We start from the raw sequence: 25,097 nt of genomic DNA, 5'->3' as shown, positions 1-25,097 counted from the left end.
AATAAAATTGTTTAATGATGGGAAATAGGAGGCACTTACTGAAAACTGGAAAATTCAAAACTTTATCAAATAGCCATTTCTAACTGTCAGTGATTGGTTGAAATTTTACGGATGGTTTTCATTAATTGGCAACGGACGCTTAAGCTCATATTTAGAAAATAATGGACATACAAGCAAGCAGGAACTATTTTTTTAATAATTTTTAAAACCGAATATCTCGAAAAAGGTTGACTGTCGGACATCATAGAATGTAACGAAATTAATCAGATTTGACTTAAATAATAAAGTCCATAAATATCTAGAAGAATAACTTTCCCGGTAGGCCTGTATATTAAACCCAGTACCCAAAAATACTTTCATTTTAAATTCGCTTTTTTAATACTTATTTGCTGCAAATGCATATTTTCACAATAAAATAAAAATATATGAGATGAAAAAAATATAACACAAAATTTAACTGCATTTCGTTTTGAGTAGACTAGACGTTGGCAGCAAATGAAGCTTGTTTCTGTTAGTCGAGTTGCAGCAAGAATTTAGTTGTTCGGCCGCCTGCGCAGCACATGCCTGTTGCAGATTCTCGAATTGCCCAAACTCTTCAGATGTTAACTGTGTTTGCACACTGCTCTTGAGGGCAGTCTGTGTTGTGGTTGCTAAATCTTCCTTCCCATTCGACTGTTGCTTGCGCTGCTGCTGCTGTTGCTGCTCAAGGGCTATCAATTTGGGTTTTCTGACGTACTCCCTGTAGTAGAAATCGAAGAACAATGCAAACATAAAAAGATTCTGTATGACCCCAATAAAGGAGACCAGCATCGGATGTTGGCAATGGTTCCGTACAATTGCCATTAGAAAATGAATCATCAAGTAGCCGAACTGCAGCAGCTGTAGCTGCGTAATATGACGCTTCCACCAAAGAGCGCGCTTAACCGGCCGCACCGATGTCACAAAGTAATAGGCGTACATAACAGTGTGAATGAAAAGATTGATAATGCCCAACATTGTGGAGTGACTACCTGTAGGAAGTGAAAAAAAGTGAAAGAAAAGTTTAATCTAAAGACTGAGCATCAAATTCAATATGGAAAGGTGCGAGTGCAAAGGCGGGAAGCGCAAACTTTAAAGTTCTTGCGAAAACTGAAAACTGTTTTTTGCAGCCTGTTTGCTATATTCCACACCTTCCATTAGGTTTGTATTATTATTCTTGCTTGTTTGCAATATTCGAGAAAATTACCTGCCAAGGCAGTCATGAACGCGTAAACACCGAAAACCATGCCGGCGTGATGGTAAACATGCAGAAATGTGATTTGATTGTTTTTCTTGCGCAGCACAAAGAAAATCTGTAAGTAAACAAGAGGAAGAGCGGATGAAGAATGATAGCGAAAACTAAACAAAATATCAGAAAAGTATGGAATGAATTTATAACAGAAACTAGCATTGTGCATACTAGGATTATCTCTGCAAGAAGGCCATTTACCCAGCAAACTTTTTAGTTCGTGAACTGCTACTTTAGGAAAGAAGTCATTACTAGTTCGAAAGCAACTAGTTGTGTACTAGTTATGAACTAGTTGTAAAATTATCAATAAACTGGTATAACACTGGCGCATTGACCACTAGTTCCTGAACTAATATTTAATGGAAAGAGTTATACTAGTTCGAGAGTAACTAGTTCTTTACTACTTTTAAACGGACCAGTAGACATTTTTTCAAAATATATATTTTTATATTTTATTTCTAATATTTATTGATCCTCGGAATCAGGTTGAGATGAATTTAAAACTGATAGAGCTAATTGTCTGGTTTGTTGTCCACGTAATCTAATTTATTAACTGGTATAACACTTGCACAGGGATCACTAGTTCCTAAACTGATGGAATATGAATATGGATGAATTTGATGGAATAAGTCATACTAGTTCGAAAGTAACTAGTTGTGTACTAGTTGCAATAAGACCAAATAGAGGTGAGGAAATAAATATATATGAACCACTTGTTCCTGAACTGGTTTTTTATGGAGTAAGTCATTCTAATTCAAAAGCTACTAGTTGCAAAACGACCAACAAACTGGTATAACACTGATAGATGAACCACTAGTTCCTGAACTGATATTTGATGAAATAAGAAATACTAGTTTGAAAGTAACTAGTTTCGTACTAGTTGTAAAATGACCAATTGCGCAAATTAAATATTTTTGTATTACTAGATTATTGATGCTCTAAATTATATTAAGATGAATATAAATACTGACGGAGTTCATTGTCTTCTTTTATTGTCCATATAACTTATTTTATTAACCGGTGTAACAAAGACATGTAGACTGACTAGTGTATTAGGTGGTATAATGCTGATATAGGGACTAGTTTATTAACTGGTATAACTCTGCGGCGTGAACCACAATTTCCTGAACTAGTTTTTGATGGAGTAAGTCATACTAGTTCAAAAGCTATATTACTAGTTTTCTACTAGACTAAAATTACCAATAACCTGGTATAACACTGACGCATGGACTACTAGTTCCTGAACTGATATTTGATGAAATAAGAAATACTAGTTTGAAAGTAACTAGTTTCGTACTAGTTGTAAATGACCAATTGCGCAAATTAAATATTTTTGTATTACTATTCTAGTATTTAGTGATGCTCTAAATTAGATTAAGATGAATATAAATACTGACGGAGTTTATTGTCGTATTTTATTGTCCATATAACTTATTTTATTAACCGGCATAACAAAGACGCATAGGTTGACTAGTGTATTAGCTGGTATAATACTGATTCAGGGACTAGTTTATTAATTGATATAACTCTGCAGCATGAACGCCAAGTTCCTGAACTGGTTTTTGTTGGAATAAGTCATACTAGTTCAAAAGCAACTAGTTTAGTACTAGTTGTAAAATGACAAATAAACTGGTATAACATTGATGCGTAAGCCACTAGTTCGTAAACTGATATTTTATGTAATAAATCATACTAGTTAGGGAGTAACTAGTTCCTTACTAGTTTTAAAATGACCAACAAACTGATATAACACTGACACATGGATCACTAGTTCCTGCACTGGTGTTTGATGAAATAAGTCGTACTAACTCGAAAGTAACTAGTTGTGTACTAGTTATAATATAGCCAATTGGAGGTTGTTGGAAAATGCATATTTTTTATTATTATTATTATAGTAGTATATTATTTTTATAGTAGTATATATAATGCTCGAAATTAAGTGAAGATAAGCAAACCAGTAGTAAAGTAACTAAAAATTAGTAACTTTGACTACAGGGTTTAAAAGAAGAGGCACATAAATAGCTATGTGCGTGTATAAGTGAATCCACGCTCCACTAGACCAACTGGCAACATTGTTTTTACCTTAGATTTCCTACAAACTAAACTTTCCTAGCTTGGCCTTCATCTAAACCATCTCTACACACAAGCAATTTGATGCTGTCTGGGATAACGTCTATAGAAAATTGAATTTTGTTTGTTGATAGCAATCGAACTTACACTGAGCGAGTTTACTGCCGACACTGCAACAAAATATTCACCTTGAGATGTATGGAAAATTCGTTGTTAACAGATAAATTTCGTTGAATTAAGTTAAGTTGCAGTGGCTGTGATCTCGCACGCTCTTTCTTATTATTTGCTAAAAATAAGCCACTAAATGTGCTTTTGGCAGTGTGTAATGTTATAAACGCAGACTTTTTTCGTCCCCCCTCATGTAAGATTTTGGGCTCCCGGTAAATGAGGATTTAAGTGAAACTTTGAGAGAGAAAGTGATTTGGGCATATTTTGACCGCTTTCTTCGCTAACCTATTCCATTTGCAGTCGCCGTAGCTATGTGGGCTTCTGGGTGATTACCACCAAACAGGGTTGGTTTCCTGTTCGACGCTCACTGCTACGAATTACTAACTAATATAATATATAGAGAATGTGCCTTTCCACCATGAAAGAGCTTTTTTTACATAAGTCACATACAATTTTTGCTTTTCTCATTGGAGAATAACCTCAGATAAAATATAATATGGAAATTTGTCAGTTTTGTGAATGAATGAAGGTGAAGAAAAAAAAAAAACTAAAAAAATGTGGAATGCAAGTTGGTATGTAGATGGCAAGAGTAGCACGGGTACATTACAAGCAGCACTAGAGTGCCGTTTTGATACCATAATGTAGACCACTACCTGCGAAAAATCACAAAACTTAAAGGAAAAAAAACCCATTTACAGCCAGCTATTCTTTCGATGTAGAGGAGGAGAGAAGAAGAACCTCAAACACTTCACCGCCAAGCCCAAATATTTACTAAGAAAGTTTTTAACCGTGTCTTCCCCTGCAAGATTACCACAGTCTCTGCAATGTGTATGTAAGAAAGCTGAAACTTCCTCGCATAAACTTCGATCACCCAGTGATCGGTGAACACCGCTATGAGTTTGAAACTTTGTATGGTGGTTAATCCCCAGCGTTTTAAGCGTCCTGCTTTGTGCGTACTAAAGCCAAAGAGTTTTTGAGATAGCATACGATAAGATTGAACTTAGTCTTATTTTGCGCTGTTTTAAGGAAGGAATTGTGCAGCTTCGCCTTAACAATGGTCCAGGGGGCAACTGAAACCGGTTCTGTCGACCCCTTACTGGTAATCCCTCTTCTTTTCTATGCTCTGGAATGCAGATAAGAGAAATTTATTCTGCACGTTCGAGCCGTTTGGTCTCCTCCTTACAGGAGTTGCCAGAGTAGAGCTGCAACATGGCGACGACAGGGCGGCTTAATCGCAGCTTGACTATCGAAAAAGATATTTAGGTTTCTTTTTTCAACAGCGCTTCCTAAGCATTTTGCAAGCCAGAACCGCGAAGATCTGTGCTTGAAAAACACGACTAGGTTTCGACACTTTAAAGGAGACTGAAATATTGGTTGATTAAGAGAAAATCTCGTCTCAAACTCCAGATTCCATCTTGTTTGCCTCGGTAAAAACAGAGGAACCTACGTTCGTGCAGACTAATCCCTCCTTCTGCAACAGCCTGTTTGGAAAGGTAGCCCTCAAAACCCAGTTTGTGGATGGTGAGATCTGTACGAAGCACAGAAAAGGAAGGAGAAATCTGCCTCATATGCCACCGTGTCCTATAAGAGATTACCTCCAGAAGCCAACCTCCTTCTACCTAATAACGCTCTGTGTAGCAATGGGTTGAACTTCAAGAGCGACGGGAAGTATTATACTTGTAAGTGCAGAATAACGTTAGGGTTGACAGCGGCCGTATTCTACACGCCAAGTGCAACATTAGCGAAGGAGATAGAGTTTACGTAATACATATATTTATAGATACCGAGAGTCAGGTCTGCTCTGGTGTTCTAATTGTTAAAAATGTTGATAGAAATATGAAAATCGTGGAATCGAACCGGAGATAGTATAAGCAGGCTGCTTTTGCGTTGCCGTAAAGTTGGCCGATGGATGACCTTTGGCTGCTATTACCAAGTTTATATTATGCAAGCAGTGTGCGCTCTGGATTAATTATATTACGCAAACCTGTTGAAAATTGTAAACATGTGTGCTGAGCGAATGAAATAGTAAGCAAATAGTGAAAACACAACAACAAACACTGCTTTGCGAGTTTTGCGCAGAGGCCAGTGAATGATTTCAATTTATTATAATTTTTTCTATGTATTATCCACCCTGCATAAGCAATGATGCAATTAACGTCAATAAGCACTTAAATTGAAATCAAATAAAAACTTCTATGGGAATAGCACTGTATAACTTTGTAACTCTAAGTGTCATATAGCACATGTTGAAGGTCTGGTCTAGTAATAGAAAACTGAATACCCGAAATCTTAAATATAACCTCAAAATCTGGATTAATGATCAAAAAGCCCATTTTTCGGGGGTCTTCTAATGGGTAGGCTAGGTTAAGTTTTGTCGCTTGTCCACTATGAACCAAAGCGCATGGTGGTGCCGCGTGGCAAACTTGTGCTGATCTCTGCTAAAACCAATTTGAACCACTCAGAAGCTTCAGAAGGTCCCTAATTTCCATCGAGCTGAGATCTTTTATCGGAATGAATGGGCAAAATGGTAGATCTGTGCCTGGATTTACCAGAACAGGGTCACAGAAGGTAAAAAATCGTATCTTCCTCTTTCTCGTTAAGATAACCTCTGCATAAGTCACATGCCTGTACGCCTATACTCTGGGCAGTATCCCTTTATAATGGAAATCAGTGTTCCAAGACTATGCTTATTTTGGCTTAGCGGAGTTTCTGTGCGTTTATCACTGATTCTTCAGGTGCGTATCTTCAGTCGCTGTTCTTACAATACTCTCTAAACTAAATTGGAGATGCCTGCGCCATTCTCTGTGTACCCAACAGTTAGATTAGTGCCAAATCTCGCGAGTCCATCTGGCTTGCAGCTCGCCTCTATGCAACAATGACCAAGAACTCGTGTTACATTTGAGTGAAATGACCCAGTCATCCCTTTGAAAGATGTACGGCATTTCTTGGCTACCTTGGAAGTTGTGGACAGCTTTCTGAGGGGTTTTATCATCAACTGACTATCAGTGAAAATGTAGATATGAAATGGTCATAATGCTTTTGCAAACTTTGAGAGGAATTTTCAAATCTCTGTAAGAAGAACAAATATGATTTATAAAGTGACTGAGAAGTTCAAGCTATTACTTGGTCAGTTAGTAAGCGAAAAGTGTGAATATTATGAAAGAAGGTCATTTGATTTATTAAAAAAAAAAAAAAACTAATAATGAGTTCACTAAGAAAAACTAATAATCTAATAATTGCGTCCACTTAGCAAAATATATGGGAACGTGGAGTTGAAGTGCGCCCCGGCCCTTTTCAAATACTTAAGTGGAGAAACCGGTTTAGATCAATCAAAACATCGATTTTTTTTATTAAATATAAATTAATCGTTGGTATAACTACTCAAGAATATGTGGTAAAAATTTTAAAGCTAAATTCGTATTATTCCCGATGCTATGACCACTTAAGTGAGCGTCCGTCGGTTCGGCCCCGTAGCGCTTACACTACGATGCTTTATTTCAAACGCGTTTTTCTCGAAACGAGTTTTTTTCAACTAGTGGGCATTCTAGCTTAAAAAGTTATCGACCACTCGTTCTAAAATTTTTCGGGATTTTTTCTTTATTCAATTCTAATTTATAAGAATCTAATTCTGGGATTTTATTATCATATAAAATATGGGTTTTTAAGCAGAACAGATGAAAAAATATGGTTTAAAAAAACTACTTTGTGTTCAAGCGCCTCAAAAGCATGCAATATTTAATATTTTTTTACCACAATTAGGTTCATATTATTAGGAAATATGTTGTTAAATAAAAAAAAATTGCTGTTGATTTCAGAGAAAAATTGCAACTTCAGGAATTCCCACCAGCAAGACAATCGGATGGCGATCGTCCATGGACAGCACGCTCTAACGCCACTATCTCCCGCGGAAATAGCTTCAAAAAAATTTAAAAGTGTACCCAAAAATATAAATAAAATATACTCTAAACTTCAACAATTTCTGATTATTCCTTCTTTCCTCAAAAAATTCTCGAAAAACACCAAAATTTTGGCCGCCTAGACCGGTTTTCCCGCTTAAGATGTTGGGTTACTATGGAAATCTCAAGCAAATCATTTTTGTTTTTTTTTACTTGAAGGATTAGCGAATACCAAACTCAAAAGGCGCTTACACCCTTTTTTGAGTATTTGGCCCAGTTCCTCCTTCAATTTGTCGTATATGTCTTAATGTTTTTCCACAAATTGAGGCATCTACATTTTTTTCTCCTTCTTCCGAAGGGCAGGTGGTCTCTTATGAGGACCTTTTTCATGGCAGGGATACAAGCAGCGCTTTGCTATTGCCTACTGAGAGCGACCGCTATGAGAAAAAACATAATCTATTATTTAGTATTTCTTGATCGGTGTTTCAAATTGGAGTACTACCTACCGAATGGTAGTTACTCATCAACTCAATCGGCTATGGCGATCGCCTATAGACAACTTTAAACTCGTTTTTCACCACACTGAATTTTTTAATTGGAAATTTTTTTGAAATTTTAACATTATTTGTATATTTGCAATAACGTATTGTACGGATGCACTGAAAATATAAAATTTTTTTTTTTTTTGGTAAAAAAAATATTTTTTGTTTTTGTTAAAAAAATTTTTTGTTTTTTTTTTTTTGTAAAAAAATTTTTTTGTTTTTATTCACGCCGTTTTGCAAAATTCGATTTATCAGAAAAATGTACTTTGATTGTAGCTATTCACATTAAAAAAAATTGTTTGCTCACCCTTAACGAAAAATTGTATGTACAGTTCGGCTGGTCAAACGCGCGCACTTCAAAATCTAAGATTTCGTGTAAGAAAATCTGTGTAGATTACTTTGACAAAAAAAATATAAAAACGTTCATGCTTGTGCAATAAAGTAGCTTTTCCAGAATTTTGATTTATTTCACTGTCTCCTAAGCAAAATCACAAAATAAATATTATTTAGGGCCCTAACCATTAAACATCCCACTGTGTAGATTTAGCAATTCAGTGATGCAGAGAGGGCCGCTATTCCCACCTTTAAGGGCAAGGCCAGACATTCGCTTTCCGAAAGCGCTATGAAGTGCACTAAGCTTGAGGACAAATATAAATATGGTAATGGAAAATAATTTCATTTTTAATTGAAGACGCTTTAATTTTCATTCCGCGACATTTGTGACTCTGCTTTGTAAATATGCAAACAATTGCAATGTGCAATTAAGTTGAAATGTGCAAAGGAAAATGCGCTTTTCTTTTTTCAATTAACAGAAATTTGGCGGTTTCTGATTTTTCACGCAGTCTCAGCTATACTTCAAACATTTTAAAGTCTTCAATTTATTGAAAATCTTACGATATTGAAGTTAATTCCAAATCAGCTTTGCTTCAATACCATTTGCTAACTTTTTTCACTCTCACTCTCTGCTCTTTTCACTCACTGCACTCTTACCACTGATCCCTTGCCGCCTATCATCTCCCCTCCCCACTTCGTGTCGCTAATTCATAGCTGCATTAGCCTTTCAGTAGTTGGCTTACCGTGTCAAGTAAATCCAGATACTTGGTAATGTAATAAGCATAGGAGAGATATATTAAATTCCACATCCAGGGCTCTGTGTTGGTGTGGTCAACCGGTTGACATGTTAAGCTGAACTCTTTACGGAAATACGAGTTTGGCAGGCCCTGTGAAGGCAGAAAAAAAGGAAAGAAAAAATTAAAAGAAAAAAGTAAACAAACTGAGACGTACAGTAAACCAATAATAAAGCGGAGCTACTTTGGCCAAAATGTCATGCCATTAACAAAATTAAAAATTCTACATACAAGTAACGGCGCAGTTTAACTCAAACAGCCCACTAAGTTCAATCTAATTCAATATTTCCACATTCTTATATACTTACACATACAAATATGCAGAAATTTGCAATCACTTGTATCGCATTATAGACGCGCATTACATTTTTCAAATTAAATGGCTCTCGTTTTTCCATCCATTTGGGACCGTAGTGCAAGACCAAGACCAGATAAGCAGCAATAATACCGAGCACAGGTAGCGGCGAGCCCACAAGAGGTAAATGTTGGACGCGTGGATCTGCGGAACAAGAGGAGCGCGAGGTTAGGCACTATTGTGAAAGTTTTGAGTTGCACTTCTTTTTTTTTGGTCATGTCCTCCAACACATACCCTTGTACTCCTCGAGAACATCACGCAATGCACGATATAAATATTTTGTTATAAAAGCCATAATTTATTTTTATTCAATTTAATTCTTTTTATTTCTTTTCACTAAGTAAATAAAATCCTTGCTTATCTGCTCCTTTTGCCACCCTACACTGCTTGCCAGGTTAGTTGCTTATATTTTATTTTAAAACTCCAATCTCCACTTTCGCTGACCGTAGGATTACTTTCATGTGTGCGAAAAGGAAATTTACGCTACAAATATCGGGTACTGAGCGATCAGCTGGTCGTGAACCAAAGAGCTGTTGTAATGTAATGCGCTACACAAGGTGTTCGGTGTCGCGTCTGCAGTCCAAATGAACCTTGAGTGTAGAAGAAAGTAAACTTGGAATTGAACTTTTCACAAGCGCACACTTCGTTTGGTCCCAATAGTTGGGTTTGCATAATTGATTAATTCAGTATTTCAGGCGAACGACCAGCGAGCAACTCAAGTGCGCATAGCGTAGAAAATTCGTATGCATATGCAGTGAGGAACATATAATCAGAAACGTCATCAGCGGAATATAAATATTTCGATTTATTTAATTTGTAAGGGGTCAGGTCACACTGGCGGCAAACAAAATAAGCTGCGTTTGGTAAATTTTTCTTTTAGAAGAATTATACCAAAAAAAGTATTTAGAAAAAGTGTTTTACCAATTATACATAAATATATTATACTAGCAAACCCGGCCCCCTTCGCTGGCATTTTTGTATTGTAGTTTTGGTGGCAAAAAAACGTAAAACGAGCATTTTTGGGGAAAAATTTCGCCATATTTGTAAGTGAAAAACAACCTTAAAAAAAAAAATAAAAAAAAAAACAGTGGGGGGGGGGAGGTATTTTTGATTTAGAAAACGTGTGCCAAATTTGAAAAGAATCGGTTGAATAGTTTCGGAGTTGTGATTGGCACCGACTTTTAAGAAGTCGTTTCGGGAAAAACGCGTTTGAAAAAATGACTCTGAAAAATTATCGATGCTCCGCATTCGAGGTAGAGTGCCTACAAAGGCTATAACTTTGAGAGTTCTGCTCCGATCCACTTAAAATTTTGACGCAACATTCTTGAAATGATTTACTATAATATGAGTAAAAAAAAAAATAACGATTTTGTGACCCTACCCCCCCTTAAGCATTGGAGCTTTTTTAACCATTATCCATTTATGTTTTTCAAAAAAAAAAAACGAAAAAAAAATGTTTTTCCACGAACACATAACTTCATTCGGGTTTCACATTAAATTCTCAAATTTCGTAAGAAATTATTCACTGTTCCAAAATCCACTCCAAAAAAATTCACAAACAATTTTTACACGTTGCACTTACGTTTTTTCCTTATTCCATACAAATCAGAAAGAAATATTGACACATTGTAACTCACACTGTCAATTTGACAGTTCAGTTCCGCCCCAAGCGTTAAAAAAGTAAGCGACATTATGGCTGGTTCAAAAGAACGCTGTACCCGTTGCCAGTGCTCCGAATTACAACCAAACTTTACGAAACCCATTTTCAATACTTACTTAACAATGTGCGTAAGTTTGGTTTAATTCGGTGCAAAGACACGGCGGGTCCACGTTTTGGCATATATTTCGAGACCCTAGTCATCAATAGGTATGAAAATTACCCCGTATTAAAGCACTTATCAACAGCTTTCATTTGATACCCATATTGTACATACACAACCAAAGGTTACCCGGGTCCATGTTTTGACCTATATCTCGAGACCCCAGTCACGGAGCGGCATGAAAAGTACTCCGTACTAAAGCATTCACCAACAGCTTCAATTCGATATCCATATTGCACAAATACATTCTAGGGTCCACGTTTTGGTCTCTATCTCGAGACTCTAGTCACGGAGCGGCATGAAAAATACTCTGGACTAAAGCATTCACCAACAGCTCCCATTTGATACCCATATTGTACATACACATCCGAAGGTTACCCGGGTCCACGTTTTGACCTATATCTCGAGCCCTATTTCCAAAATAAAATATAATCCATGTTACTCGTGGATGATGTAGCTTTCGAATGGTGAAAGAATTTTTAAAATCGGTCCAGTAGTTTTTGAGCCTATTCATTACAACCAAACAATCAAAGTTTTCCTCTTTATAATAGTTATTAGTGTAGATATACTAATGATTCTTCAAAACTATTTGCTTAGCGCAACTAAGAGGTTAAGACACAGTAGTGGCGAAAAAAAAAAATTTTGGAAATTTAAAAAAGCTGCGCAATAAAATAAAGCAAAACTCTCTAGAAATTCCTTTATTATAGATCCAATTAACTGTATAAAAAAAAAATATTTTTTTTACTCCTCTACATCCTTAGTAAAGTCAATCATATTTGTACGGAAAATGTTTGAATAGTTGTTTTTATGTTATTGTTGTAGCAGCATAAACACTCCCCATACTTACATACGGGGAATGCCGCTGGAGTGACAGTCCTTGGCCAGATATAAATCTGAGTCGTTTCGGTAACGTAGAACCAACTGTCGTAGAAACGAATAGTTGTTTTCAGGAAAACGTTTGATATTTGACATTCGAAACGTTTGATAAGGCAGATTTCTTCACATCAAAAGATAGCACAAAATGGCGCAAGAACCCTCCTTCATTAACCAAAATACGAGGACATAACATCGCGGCCGCCGTAGCCGAATGGCTTGGAGTCGGCTTGAAACTGTAGACCACAAATAGGCGGAGGAGCTCGGCCAAACACCGAAAAAGGCTGTACGGGCCAATTATAAAGGGTGGTTAAATTTTAAGAGCCGATGTTGAATGTGAACCAAACCTAAACGTCAAGCTCTTTTCTGCATTTCATTCAAAATTTTGCAATTTCAGACTAATTCAATTTGAACCATGGAAAGATACACAATCAAGTCAATGGTCTGAATGGTGGCATTAAATGAGGCTCATTTTCACCTCAGTGGATTCGTCAATAATTGCCGCATTTGGGCCGAAAAACCAATACACCCACAAAGAGTGACTGTTTGGTGCGGTTTAAGGGCCGGCGGCATCATTCATTCGGCCGTATTTTTTCTAAAATGAGGCCGGTCAGGCTGTTACTGTGAATAGTGTTCGTTATCGTCAGATGATAACGAACTTTTTATGGCCCGAAGTGGAAGATATGGATGTGGATGATATGTGGTTTCAAAAGGACGGTGCCACTTCTCGCACAGCTAACGAAACAATGGCTCTTTTGCGCGAAAAATTTGATGACCGAATAATCTCACGTCGTGGCGATGTCAATTGGCCGACAAGATAATGTGATTAGACACCGTTGGACTTCTTTCTTTGGGGTTATTTGAAAGAAAAGATGCACGTCGATAAGCCAGCAACAATCCAAGAGCTAAACGATGAGATAATTCGGCACATTAACGGCATAGAACCTCAATTATGCCTCAGCGTCCTCGAAAATTTGGACCATCGAGGCCGCGGCAGTCATTTGGCCAATATTTTGTTCTATACGTAATTGAGCGCTACAAGTATTATCACAATAAAGAGAAATAACAATAATTTCCTAAAAAAATTGTATTTTATTCAAAATCAATGCCGGCCCTTGAAACTTAACCATCCTTTATATATCATATATAACATCGTTCGCCAGCAAGGAGGTCCATCGAAACATCTGCAATACGTTTCTCACATGAAAATCTTCAAAAAGATGATTGCTGAAGAAATGGTAGATATCATTGTCAGAGAAACAAATAGAAAAGACAAAACCTATTGCGCAGACGGGACGAAAGGAGAGGGTGGACAGAGGTAGGGGTGGGGTGGTTAGGAGCATAGGTTTATTGCGTGTGGATTATGAACGGTGACTGTGCTGTGGTTGCATCAACCGTTTTATGCAGCTGATGGAGTTCATTTTTTAATGTCAAGGTTCAGATTTTTATTGTTAAGTCCTATCTTATCAGCAGGCGTAGCAAAGTAGTAGGAGCCTAGACACATAAATCTTAGCCCCGCGACGAGAGCAGAGCAGCTAAAGAGAAGGTGCTGAGATCTTCCATCCGACGCAAACAATACACGAGGTAATTCCAAATCTCACAGCATGCACACCTAGCGGGTAGAGTCCTGTGAGAAAACCCGCAAAGTTCGAGAGCAGCCGTATGTATACGACTTTTCTTCTTCTTCTTAATTGGCGCGATTTTGGCCGAGTTTAAGAAAGCGCGCCAGTCGTTTCTTTCTCGTGCTACCGGCGCTAGGTGGACAAACCAAGTAAAGTCAAGCCCTTACGGAGATCTCATCGTCCAAAAGAAATAATGCATTGGACACGTTCAGAAACGTATGGGAAACGTGAAAAAAGCACTAAAGGTCTTGGAGGACATGGGAAATTGACCGCCAAGATGATTGGTAAGCTCACAGTTTATTATGGATTGGTGATTCGTCGCAATTCTCACTCAGCCGAAGACATGAAACGAGACATCTGGGCAACGTACTATCATTACATTTCGACAAATGAAAATCTGAAAAATGAAGTTATGTAATATTATAAATGGTTTTTTTTTAAGAGCTTCATAACTTAAAATGATAATACAAATAAAAAATATGATTGAAATGAATTTTCTGTTAGCTAACTCCATGGCATTTATTTGAATATGATATCTGCCATGATCCAATCGATCAATCCAATTTTCGACTTCTTTTTCCAATAAATCTGAATAATACCTACATCTAACCGAGCGCAATCAGCAAAACTTTGATGCAAACGATGGTCATTTGGCCTCAACCCTCGCACGAGTTGTATTTTATAGGCATTTAAGACAAAATCCTTACGAAAAATTGTCCACGTGGCCGGCGGACAAAGGTCAACATGTTGGGAACGACGACGATTTGGTGTCTTCTTCAACACTTCGCTTTATGCACTTCGCGAACAGTTTTTTTTTAATTTCAGAGAAAGTTTCCACAATTTGGAAACGTTGACCTGGCATTATACGAATCATGCTGGCTTGCAAAACTTTACTGAACAGAAATGTCAACACAGTTTGGCATTCTCAGCTGTCGGCAACCGTATTTATTGATATAGCTGCATGGGAACTACCTAAAAAGGCACCCTATAGAAACAGTACGTCCATACTTCAAGGTGGTATGTAAATATGAATATTCAGTCGATCAGAAATTTCAAGTCAATCAGTCAAGACTTGCTCGTGTCATAAATTTGGCCGACTTCAACAATGTATTTTTGAGAAAAATGCGCTTAAAGTACGGTACGGTTCGCTATATGCGGTAATGAGAACGACTTCGCCAAAATAGAAGTGTTTGCGCGTTTGTTTCTCATCTTAAGTCTTCATGTTTTGATATTTAATTTGATATTTTTAAGATTAGTTGAAGTACATGATATTTGTCGTTTCTCATAATATGACCCAAATACGCAGCTTTTCTTCTTTTTATGGTGGTTAGTAATTGTCGATCATGCTGAATTCTACGCAATACTTTAGCATTTGTTACCCTATCTGTCCTGGGTATTCTTAGAATTCTCTATATATCCACATTTCAAATGTTTCTATTTTATTCATTTCAGTGGTTTTAATGGCCCATATCTCCATAGCATACAGAAGTACAGACAGCACGTAACATTTAACGAATCGAATTTTTTATTTAATATTGAAGTCGTGATTATTAAGAACCTTTTTGTACTTATGGAATGCAGCCCTAGAAATTTCAATTCGAGCTTTTATTTCTTTTGAAGAACTCCAATTTTCGTTAATCCAGCAACCTAAGTATTTGAAATTTTGTATTCTTTCTATGAGCATGTAATTAATAGTATTTATTTTAGGACCAATAATAATACAAATACATTTTTTTTTTAATTTTTTTTTGTTAAGTGCTTTTTTTTTAATGTTGCCATATGGCAACAAATGTTTTGTATGGTAAAGAAAAACAGTTTATTTTTGGTTTTTGCATAAAGGTTCGTACATTTATTAAAATTTGGTTTGACATCAAAATTTCAATTTATTTATAAATCAAGATTTCTAAACTAAAATTCCAACAATAACAAAATATTTAAAATAAAAAAATCCATTCAATACTATAAATATACACGTAGATACATATTAAAAAGTGAACAAGGATATAAACTAAAAACATAAAATATTATAGAAAACTATAGCTATAAAAATTACTTAAAATAATACAAAGGAAAGAAGTATCTTACCAAGAATTTAGTCGCTGCAGTGATAATCCTTAAAGCAATCGCGATCTCCGTTGGGTAGACACAAGTGAACCGAACACTTTGAACATTTGTATCTGGAAAATCCTGAATATCCTTTTAATTTGCATCTGTTTTTTTTTCTCAGTGCCTCCACCCAATGTTGATTTCCATCATATCGGACAGAAACTGATGGTGCTGTTTCATATCTCTTTCGAGAAGTTGATGGGCTGTCGATGTTATCATTCAAAGAGACTTTTGGCCGTCCACGTTTGCGAGAAAATGCGTCCTTATTTTCTTGCGCTAGCAGACCATCAGTAATGTCGTTGCGGAACTCAAGCAGATCCATGTGTTTCTGCTTTTGGCCTTTATTATTACCCTCATGATCCTTCCTGTACTCCAGCCATGAGTTGCATATGGCCAAGTCAATAAAGTGGTCAAATATTTTAAGTGTACATTTTCTTGACCGTATCGATATTCTATACAATGAAAGAAGGAAGTCTATTTTATCTACTCCTCCCATATTCTTGTTGTACACAGCCACAATTTAGGTATTTCCAAATACCTTTTTTCTGCAAGTACAGTATCAAATTAAGTGTAGAAAAATAGTTGTCAAAAAATAGTTTCAAGTCTTTGTTTTCGGGAATAGTTCTTGCGAGATGAACTACAATATCGGAGCGAAACCCTAGTTTTGGTCCAGAAATAACGGTATTTTTTCCTTGATATATTTCAAAGTCATACAACATGCCATTTGAACTACATAGACAAAATAATTTAATTCCCCATTTTATTGGCTTTTTAGGCATGTATTGTCTAAGGACAGTCTTTCCTTTGAAAGGTACCATCATTTCATCCACACAAAGATTCTCTTCTTTGGGGTTAATATACAACTTTTTAGTAAAGATATTTATTAATGGACGAATCCTGAAAAGTTTGTCATTTCCTGGATCACTTGTTGTGAACTTCAAGTTGTTTCGCAAGGGATGAAATCTATTCTTTGTCATATTTTGACGAAATGCCGGAATGTCTGTGGGCGCTGTTCAGTACATAGACAATCTGGGATAACCAATTGTCCCAATCATAACCTCCAAAGCAAGAAACTTAAAAAATTCTTCGTTCGTTAAGTTAAATGGTCGACCGTCTTTTAAAAGAGAGGCTTGGTTTGTCGCCTGCACTACTTCTTCAAAAAATTCTACAGTAAAATACTCCAAAAAGTACTGTACTGGAAGTTTTACAGCGTTACTTGAATAACACTCAGCTTGAGGAGGAGCCCACGAAGTCTTTTTCCATCGAAATTCATTAACTTATTTTGGTTGATAGTTCAAAGTACCAGCTTCTGAGCTAGAGCCATTTTAATCCAAAACTAGTTCGTCATTACATTCCCCGTTGATATTTTTAATACTTATATCATACGGACCTGGACGACTAAGCTCCTCCATCATAAAAGTTTCATTATTGTCAAATGCCTCAAATAAATCCTCTAATATTTCTTCCGATTCCGAATTCTCAAAGTCTGAGAGATCTGAGTCCTCGAAATTCTCCAAAATCTTTTCTATAACACTGTCGCTAATTTTTCTTGCCATATTTGAAAATAATATTCCGCAAACAACAACACGTCTCTCTGCTACCAGTTTCAATCGCAAATAAACTTCTTCTGCAATCTAATGCAAGTTAACACCTTACGAGAAATTTGTTGCCATATGGCAACAAGCTTAGTTTTAAAAATTAGCACAGCTTTTAAAGCTGCGAGCGAAAAAATATTTATATGCCAAATGACAGATTGAACATTTATCTATATACTTTGTTCAAAAATTGTTGAAAACATTTGCCCAAAATGCCTCAAAAATCTAAAAAACGAAATACTAATTTCAGAGTGAAGTGCTATATGCCAGAAGGCTTTCTTTAAAAATGTTGTATTACCGATATATAATGGGCGGTTATTATTTATTTTATTTCTGTTTAACCATTAAACTTCAATTTTTGAAAATATGTAACAAAAAAGTTGATATTTTTTACAAGAGAGTGTTGACGGCCTTTTAAAGTTCACTGTTGCCATATGGCAACAATATCGCGAAAGGGTTAATGCCAGTTTCTAATCCATGGAGTGATTCTTGAAAGATTCTTTCGGAGTGGATGTTAAATAGTAATGGTGAGAGAATGCATCCTTGTCTAACCCCTCTTAGTATAGGTATAGCGTCTGTATTTTCGTTGTTTATGTTAACTTCTGCAGATTTGTTGCCAATAAAGATTGCGTATACATTGAAATTCTTTTGTATCGATAACCATGTTTTGTAGAATCTCAATGTGCTTATCGTGCTGAACAATGTGAAACCCTTTTTCATAATCTATGAAACACATAAACACATCTTTTTGGACGTCTCTGCAATTTTCAACTAATACTTGAATACAAAATAGCGTTTCACGTGTTCCCATGCCTTCTTTAAATCCGAATTGCGTTTCTCCCATTGCTGATTCCCACTTCTTGTAAATTCTTTTATGAAAGTTAACACGCTGCGGCACCCAACATATTGCATTCCCACACCTTACCGATACACGTGCCGCTGCATCAGCATAATCGCTGTTATTCTATAGGACAACCCAACACCCTAAGTCAAGGCCAGTTACATATCAGGTACCACGTACTAATGCTAACGCACTAAGAACGGAGCCAGATGCAGCGTCAGCAAATTATGTTTCACACGATTGTGAAATACTTGCACATGCCACCAGTGCATGCCAACCGTGGGGCGGAGCCAGCGTACCAAGACACGGCGCACCTGAAGGCAGCAGAACGACCCAAACCTATAAAGGCCTGCAGCGCACATCAAGGGGCAGTTGCGTAGTGGGCATTAACGGTAGCTTGTAACATTTACCTTTGTAGTAAATAAACCTTGTAAATTCTAACTTTGATCCTTTAGTGTTTCATTTGCAGGGCAAGTTGGCCCTTTAATTTTTTTGAGTGTATTGGACTGAAAGTCCTTTTCTTGAATAATGTTCCAAAAAAATTTTAATGAATGACTCATCAAGCTTATAAGTCTGTGATCGGAATATTTCTTTGCACATTTCTTCATTGGTAGCGCAAGAAAAGTAGATCTCAGCCAGTCTTGTGGGTATTTTCCCGTGTCGTAAATATAGTTGAAAATTATTATTATAATAATTATTTCAAGGATTTCTATATTTTGTCATTTATTAATTTCAGAATCTCAGAAGGAAGCTCATCTGGACCTGTTGCCTTATTATTGGATCTTTGGGTCATGGATCTTTTTATGGCATTTTTTATTTCGTCTTTTGTTATAACAGGTCCTGATAAATTTTCAATAGATGCAGACTGATAACCAGATCTATTAGTGTCCGAGAAAAGGGATTAAATGTATTCTTGCCAGACTTTTTTCTTCTCACAAAGATCTAACACAACTTCATTATTGTCACCCAATAAAAAATTATACATAGTTTTGCGATAAATTCCGGCAGTTTCTTTCTTGTGAATATTGAAATCGTTATGTAGTTTTTGTAGTCTTTCAATTTCTTCACACTGGCTGTTCACCCAATCAATCTTTACATCACGTATTTTGCGTTTAATCTCATAGTTAAGCTCTCTGTATTTATTTTGATTTCTATTTTTGTAACTACGTCATTCTTGCATTAGCGTAATTATTTCATCTGTTATCCACTTGTTTTTAATTTCATGTCGTTTTTTACCTAAATGGTTCAACGAAAGAGTATTAAGTAACGTTTTAAGACGCTCCCACAATCTTTCCGCGTCTTCAGTGTTAGAATTTAACCTAATGCTGAGGAGCTCGACATTGAGTTTGGTTGATTTCCATGTCTATAGTCTACGCGCTGGTAAATGAAACCAATGTTTAGTTATTTTCATATTACGGCCTTGACAAAATTGAACAAGTCGGTCACCTATTTCGTTTCTTTCGCCTAGGCCGAAATTTCCAACTATACCATCCACATAACCTTCACCGATTTTCGCATTGAAGTCACCTTGTTAAGCAACAGAAAATTTTTAATTTTCCGCAGTAACATAACCCCTTAGAAGATTACAACTTTAGAGAATTTTCGTTTGAGGGGATCCGGTGGTCTAGAAATTTCAAAAAATCGATTAAGAATATAGTTTGAAATTTTCATGCGGAAATTCCCAATATTATAAATTCTACAGCATATTAACTAGGTAGAGAGCGGTCCGCGCTCTCCTGTTCCTCAAACTTTAAACTCATTTATTTAATAATTTTATTGGTTTTTGTATTTCAGATAAATAGAAGAGCCAAAATGGGCAACACCGTCCAGGTTCAATTTTTCGGGAGGGCCAACTTCAGCGCCATTTTTTAATTATTAAAATTAAAAAAAAATTATTTTCATTTTTGTATGTAAAAGAAGTTAAATAAAAGGCCTAAAAAATTTAAATATCATTTTTAATTTTTTTTATTATATAAAAAGAATTTCCTGAAAATACTCTAAATTTTCGAGCTCTAGACCACCGGGACCTTTTAATTTGAGAAACTCGAGTCCCATAATCGCTTTCGGGATACCGATATTACATATTCCGAAACTTCAGGATTCACAATAACCTTTCTGAATGACGAAGTTTTGAAGACACAAATTAGAATGTCGATAAAATCACAGAAATAATCGAAGTTGACTGGCATGTTAGTAGCTTTAGCATAGCCCAGGGGTTTAAGATCGAACAGTTTCAAATCATTTGCGCAAAAATAAAGGTTTTCTTTTTCCCCAAACTAATACTCGTATTTGTGCACACCTAAGATTTCTACAAATCTTTTCTAAATTATTAAATCGTATTTCTAGTCAAAGTTGTCTGTCAGAAGAAAAAACCTTAATAAGTTCATTTTCCGTTCAAGCAACAATTTTTTACTGCAAAAAAGTAGAGAGCGTTCAATAAATTTTCCCAAACAATTCTCGGGCGCTTGCTTGGATCCTTTCATTTCACATATATGTATGTCTGTGTGTATATTCGCTGTTGCATTGATTTCGCAAGCGACCGAGTCTTTTACGTATTTATTTTTTTCCGCAATGTGCCATTTACCTTTAGAATCTAAAAGTTTCATCGACCTATGCAAATGCGCACGGTATTTCTAATTATTAGCATATTTCAAATACACTGTGAAAATATTTCCAATGCTCGGTGGCAATTATTTAAGTAATATAAGGGAGTATCTTAAACAGAAAAGCTTCATTCGTTTATTTTGCTGCTCATGAAATTAGAGAAAATCAAACTCAACATTTTTAGGCCGCAGCCAAACCGAAGCGATCTTCGGCCAATTTAATCAGCATTCGCTTGAAATCAAACCGCACAGAATTGTTTTCTTTCAAATGAATCTATATGGAAGAAAAACTTTCTATCAGTCTCTATAAGCCAAGTAGTTTATGCAACACTCTGTTTTCTTATGATTTTTCTTACTTCACTGCACTCGAAGAGAAGAGAAGAACCAATTAAAAAGGCAATCAATTTAGTTCGGAAAATTACTTTTATTCAATTCAAAGGAAAAGTTGTGTGAAAATAATACAAAATTAAGAATCAACTCTGAACTCAGAACTCTGCAGTCAGCTGCAACACGCGCCGTGCGAGATAACTACAGGGAAAAGAGATCGGAAGAAAAGCGCCTCTTCAGACGCAAGAAACGAGAACAGGAGAAGCGTGAGCGTGAGCTGCTAGAGGAGTACAGGGGTAGAAATGATGCTCGAAAATTCTATCAACAAGTCAAGCGCTTGACACAAGGTTTCAAGACCGGAGCACCAGCCTGCAGAGAGAAAAACGGAAATCTGGTTATGGATACACAGTCCACACTGGGCATATGGAGGGAACATTTCAGCAATTTACTTGCTGGCGATGACGCACACAATTCCGCCCCAGTAGAAGATGACCCGATACCACCAATCGACGATAATTTGGACGTTCCACCACCTAGTCATGACGAAGTCAGAGTTGCCATTCAGCGGCTCAAGAATAACAAAACAGAGGAAGACCATTGCTCCGGTGGAAAGACCAGGTGGTGGAAACCCTATGCTTGCTTGGTGCACAGAATTGGAGAAAGCGGAGCAGAGGCGCCTGGAGAGAGCTATTGAGGTCGGTTGTTATGGCCACCTAAGTAAGTAAGTAAGAATCAATTAACTTTTGCTCGATACGACCACCTTTTGCTTTGACTATGGCCTTCAGCTGGTCCAGAAACGAGTCGCAAGCTGCCCGAATGTCACTTCCACGTATTTTGCCCACTCGCGGTCAATGGCTTTTTTCAGCGCCTCGAGACTGCTGAATCTTTTAGTTCGGACCTTACTCTCCAAAATAGTCCAAAGAGAATAAGCCATCGGATTCGTGTATGGTGAATTTGAGAGCCATTTTATGGACGTTATGAAGTTCGGAACGTTGTTTTTTAGCCATTCTTGGTTCACTCGAGCTTTGTGAGACGGTGCCGAGACCTGTTGAAACGTCCGTGACCTGTTACCGAAATGTTTGTCTGCTCACGGCTTCAAATCAAACTCCAGAACACTTGTCCGATAATATTTCGCATTTACCTTGACGCCAGGCGCGATGAAAACGATTGGAGAGCGCCCATCTGCGGTTACAGCCACCTAAAACATTACCTGTGGCTGGTGCTGTCTCCTGGTGGCCAATCGTTGACTCAAATTCTCGTATGAGCGGTCGGTGAACTCCTTGTCGTTTTGGGAGTTTATGAATTGTCAGAAAACACATTGCTTGAAAATCAACAGCTTTCGGCCAAGCGAAGCAACTCTCTCAAGTCTGACTTGTTGCTGTTTTGTCGTGAAATCACGCGCCTTTTGGATCTTGTAAGGCTTGACTTTGAGTTCATTTTTCAGTATGCGGCGGATGCTACGGTCAGATATTCTCTTTAGTTTAGTGCTTTCGCCATTTGATTAGCACTTCGTCGGGGATTTCGCTCAAGTCGCTTCTTCACTTTTTGAACCAAGACGTCCTCCTCGAATTGTTGGAAGAGCTCAGCCAAACAGCAAAAACAAAGGGTGTAAGCACTAAATTTGATTATTATTATCATTATTTGGTAAATATTTTCATAATATACCTTTATATATATATATAAATGGCGCGTACACCCTTTTTGTTTGTTTGGCCGCTATTAGAAAATTGTTTTTCTTAATTTTGGTGTTTCACCGAGATTCGAACCAACGTTCGCTCTGTGAATTCCGAATGGTAATCACGCACCAACCCGTTCGGCTATATCGTCAGCGTATAATTTGGTGAAATTTTTTTCGAGTCTGGAATGAAGTTAATCAACTGCGTAGTGAAACCTATAAATCCAAGTTATTAGTCCATTAAAAATTTCGTGCTACCTATCGAAATACAAGATGAGCCATGCATGTGAGGTCTAACCAAAAATTTGCATTTAAGGAATAATTTTGAGCAGTTTTTTTTTTAAATTAGAAAATCAACAAGTTTTAAAGTTAAAACTCAATTTGTCAATATTTATTTTTATTTATTATTTACTGTTTCAATTCGTCCAAAACCAATGATTTTCGCCACAAGTTGGACTAGAATGTTTTGTGCATGTTATTAAATAGTTCAGAAAGCAGTACAATGCAGAGGCTAACAAGTTAGCTAACTCTTGTCATGTTCAAACTGCAATACAAAGTGGTCGTAAAGGGTATAGTTCAGAACTACATACATAGTAGGTTTGATTGCATGGTACATTACCACAATGTTGCGCACACAAGAAACATTCTCTTTTATGTATACATATGTACATACATACAAACATACACATGTGCGAGTATGTGCGATTCTAATTAAGGCGAGAATAAAATGCAAATTAGTTTCGTAATTTTTAATTTTGTGGCGATAAACAGTTCATTAGTCGCAGTAGAAAATTTACACACAGAGCACCGAGCGAAGAGCATAACACCCAACACAAACAATAAAAATTAAATAACAACTCGAAATGTATAACAATGAATGGTAGATATGCACATACGCACACATACCCACACACCTCTATGCACATACATGTGGAACAATCAGAGAGCAAAAAGTTAGTATTTGAGAGAAAGCAAAAACCAAATAAATGGCATAGTAATTCGTGTGAGTAGTTTGCATATGCAAACATAGAAATGCACATACGTACATACACATGTACAATGCACGCATTGAGGAGCCTAAATTTCAACATAAATTTAATTGTGTATGTAGCTATTTGCAAATATACGTATATACCTATATATGCTGTGGTGAAATTAAAAGATGATTTTCTAATTAAAACGAAATATCGATACGGTAAAGTATTTATTTGTATTTTTTGGTCGGTACAGCTCTCAATATATACAGGAAATCACAGCTTATTTGATGCAGGGAATACTTTTTTAGAAAAAAGAAAATAACTCGACGTTTATTAAATTTAATAAAAAGAATGTATACGACTTGTAATGAGATATGTATGTATATACTGTTCACCATAGTAAGAACACTAACGAAAACAAAGCTCGCTCAAAAAATATAGAAACAAATAGTTTTCTCCCCAAAATATGCTCACAGCTTAAATGATGCAGTGTATTTTATATTTTCTCTGAGAATGCAATAACGGTGAAATGTATTTTTTTCTATTTAGCTTAGCGTCTTAAGTCATTCTCAAAGAATTTTTGTAAAGAAAAGTTGAAAAAATGTAGAGTAACTGCGGGTATTGTGGTACACCCATTTTATTTTCGTCTATAAAATCGTTAAATTTTATTTGATTTGAATGAAAATTTATCAATAATATGCTACTCAAATAAACCTAGCTTCAAAAGCCTTAGAGCCGCGAGTTTCAGAAATATTTAAGAAAGTACTGCAAAAGACGGAAACAAGCCCTTGAAGAAATTGGCGGGTAATGTGGTATACCTTATTCTGGTAATGTGGTATAGTATGCCACATTACCCGCATATGATGCCTTTAATAATAAGTCAGTCACTTTTGATTGATAACTAAAATTTTATTGCGAATAATTTAAAAAAGGATTATGAACTTAATTTAAACATATTGAACAAAAATATTTGAAACTTCAATTGACAAAAAACGCAACAATAAAATTCATAACACTTGTAAGAATATTACTTGCAAGAATCGCAAAGAAAAATAGCACTTCGATTGGGAATACACTTTTCGTGGGCCCAAATTTGTTCGCATTGCAGACAAGAGGTCCAAGGCTTCATTATTATATCCTGCCCATAAATTTTGCCACAGTAGTTGCAAGAGGATTCTTTTGTTGGTGGAACATCTGGAAACTCCTCTTCACTGTCACTTGAATGCGAGTCAA

The 25,097-nt window shown here is 36.4% G+C and overlaps 1 protein-coding gene across 1 annotated transcript; it reads right to left on the bottom strand.

The window, feature by feature from the left end:
* Window positions 1-336: 336 nt before the first annotated feature.
* Window positions 337-10,032, bottom strand: LOC128856362 (elongation of very long chain fatty acids protein F-like). The gene is made up of 5 exons (XM_054091660.1): window positions 9,660-10,032; window positions 9,379-9,569; window positions 9,020-9,163; window positions 1,226-1,331; window positions 337-1,010 (listed from the first exon to the last, which is right to left on the bottom strand). Exons 1-5 carry the CDS (start codon window positions 9,718-9,720, stop codon window positions 454-456), a joined length of 1,059 nt encoding a protein of 352 aa, XP_053947635.1. The 5' UTR covers window positions 9,721-10,032; the 3' UTR covers window positions 337-453.
* Window positions 10,033-25,097: the final 15,065 nt, after the last annotated feature.

The sequence above is a fragment of the Anastrepha ludens genome, chromosome 3 (assembly GCF_028408465.1).
Source record: "Anastrepha ludens isolate Willacy chromosome 3, idAnaLude1.1, whole genome shotgun sequence".
In the NCBI taxonomy this organism is placed as follows: Eukaryota; Metazoa; Arthropoda; class Insecta; order Diptera; family Tephritidae; genus Anastrepha; species Anastrepha ludens.
The sequence above is the reverse complement of the archived record's forward strand: the minus strand, read 5'-3'. Positions and strand labels throughout refer to the sequence as shown.

Excerpts from the sequence above, each read along its gene's own strand:
- LOC128856362 (XM_054091660.1), bottom strand. The coding sequence starts at position 9,720 with ATGGCTTTTATAACAAAATATTTATATCGTGCATTGCGTGATGTTCTC. Across the intron at positions 9,570-9,659 it reads TGTTCTCGAGGAGTACAAGG|ATCCACGCGTCCAACATTTA; the intron begins GTATGTGTTGGA and ends CTTGTTCCGCAG. Across the intron at positions 9,164-9,378 it reads ATTTCTGCATATTTGTATGT|GGCCTGCCAAACTCGTATTT; the intron begins GTAAGTATATAA and ends CTGCCTTCACAG.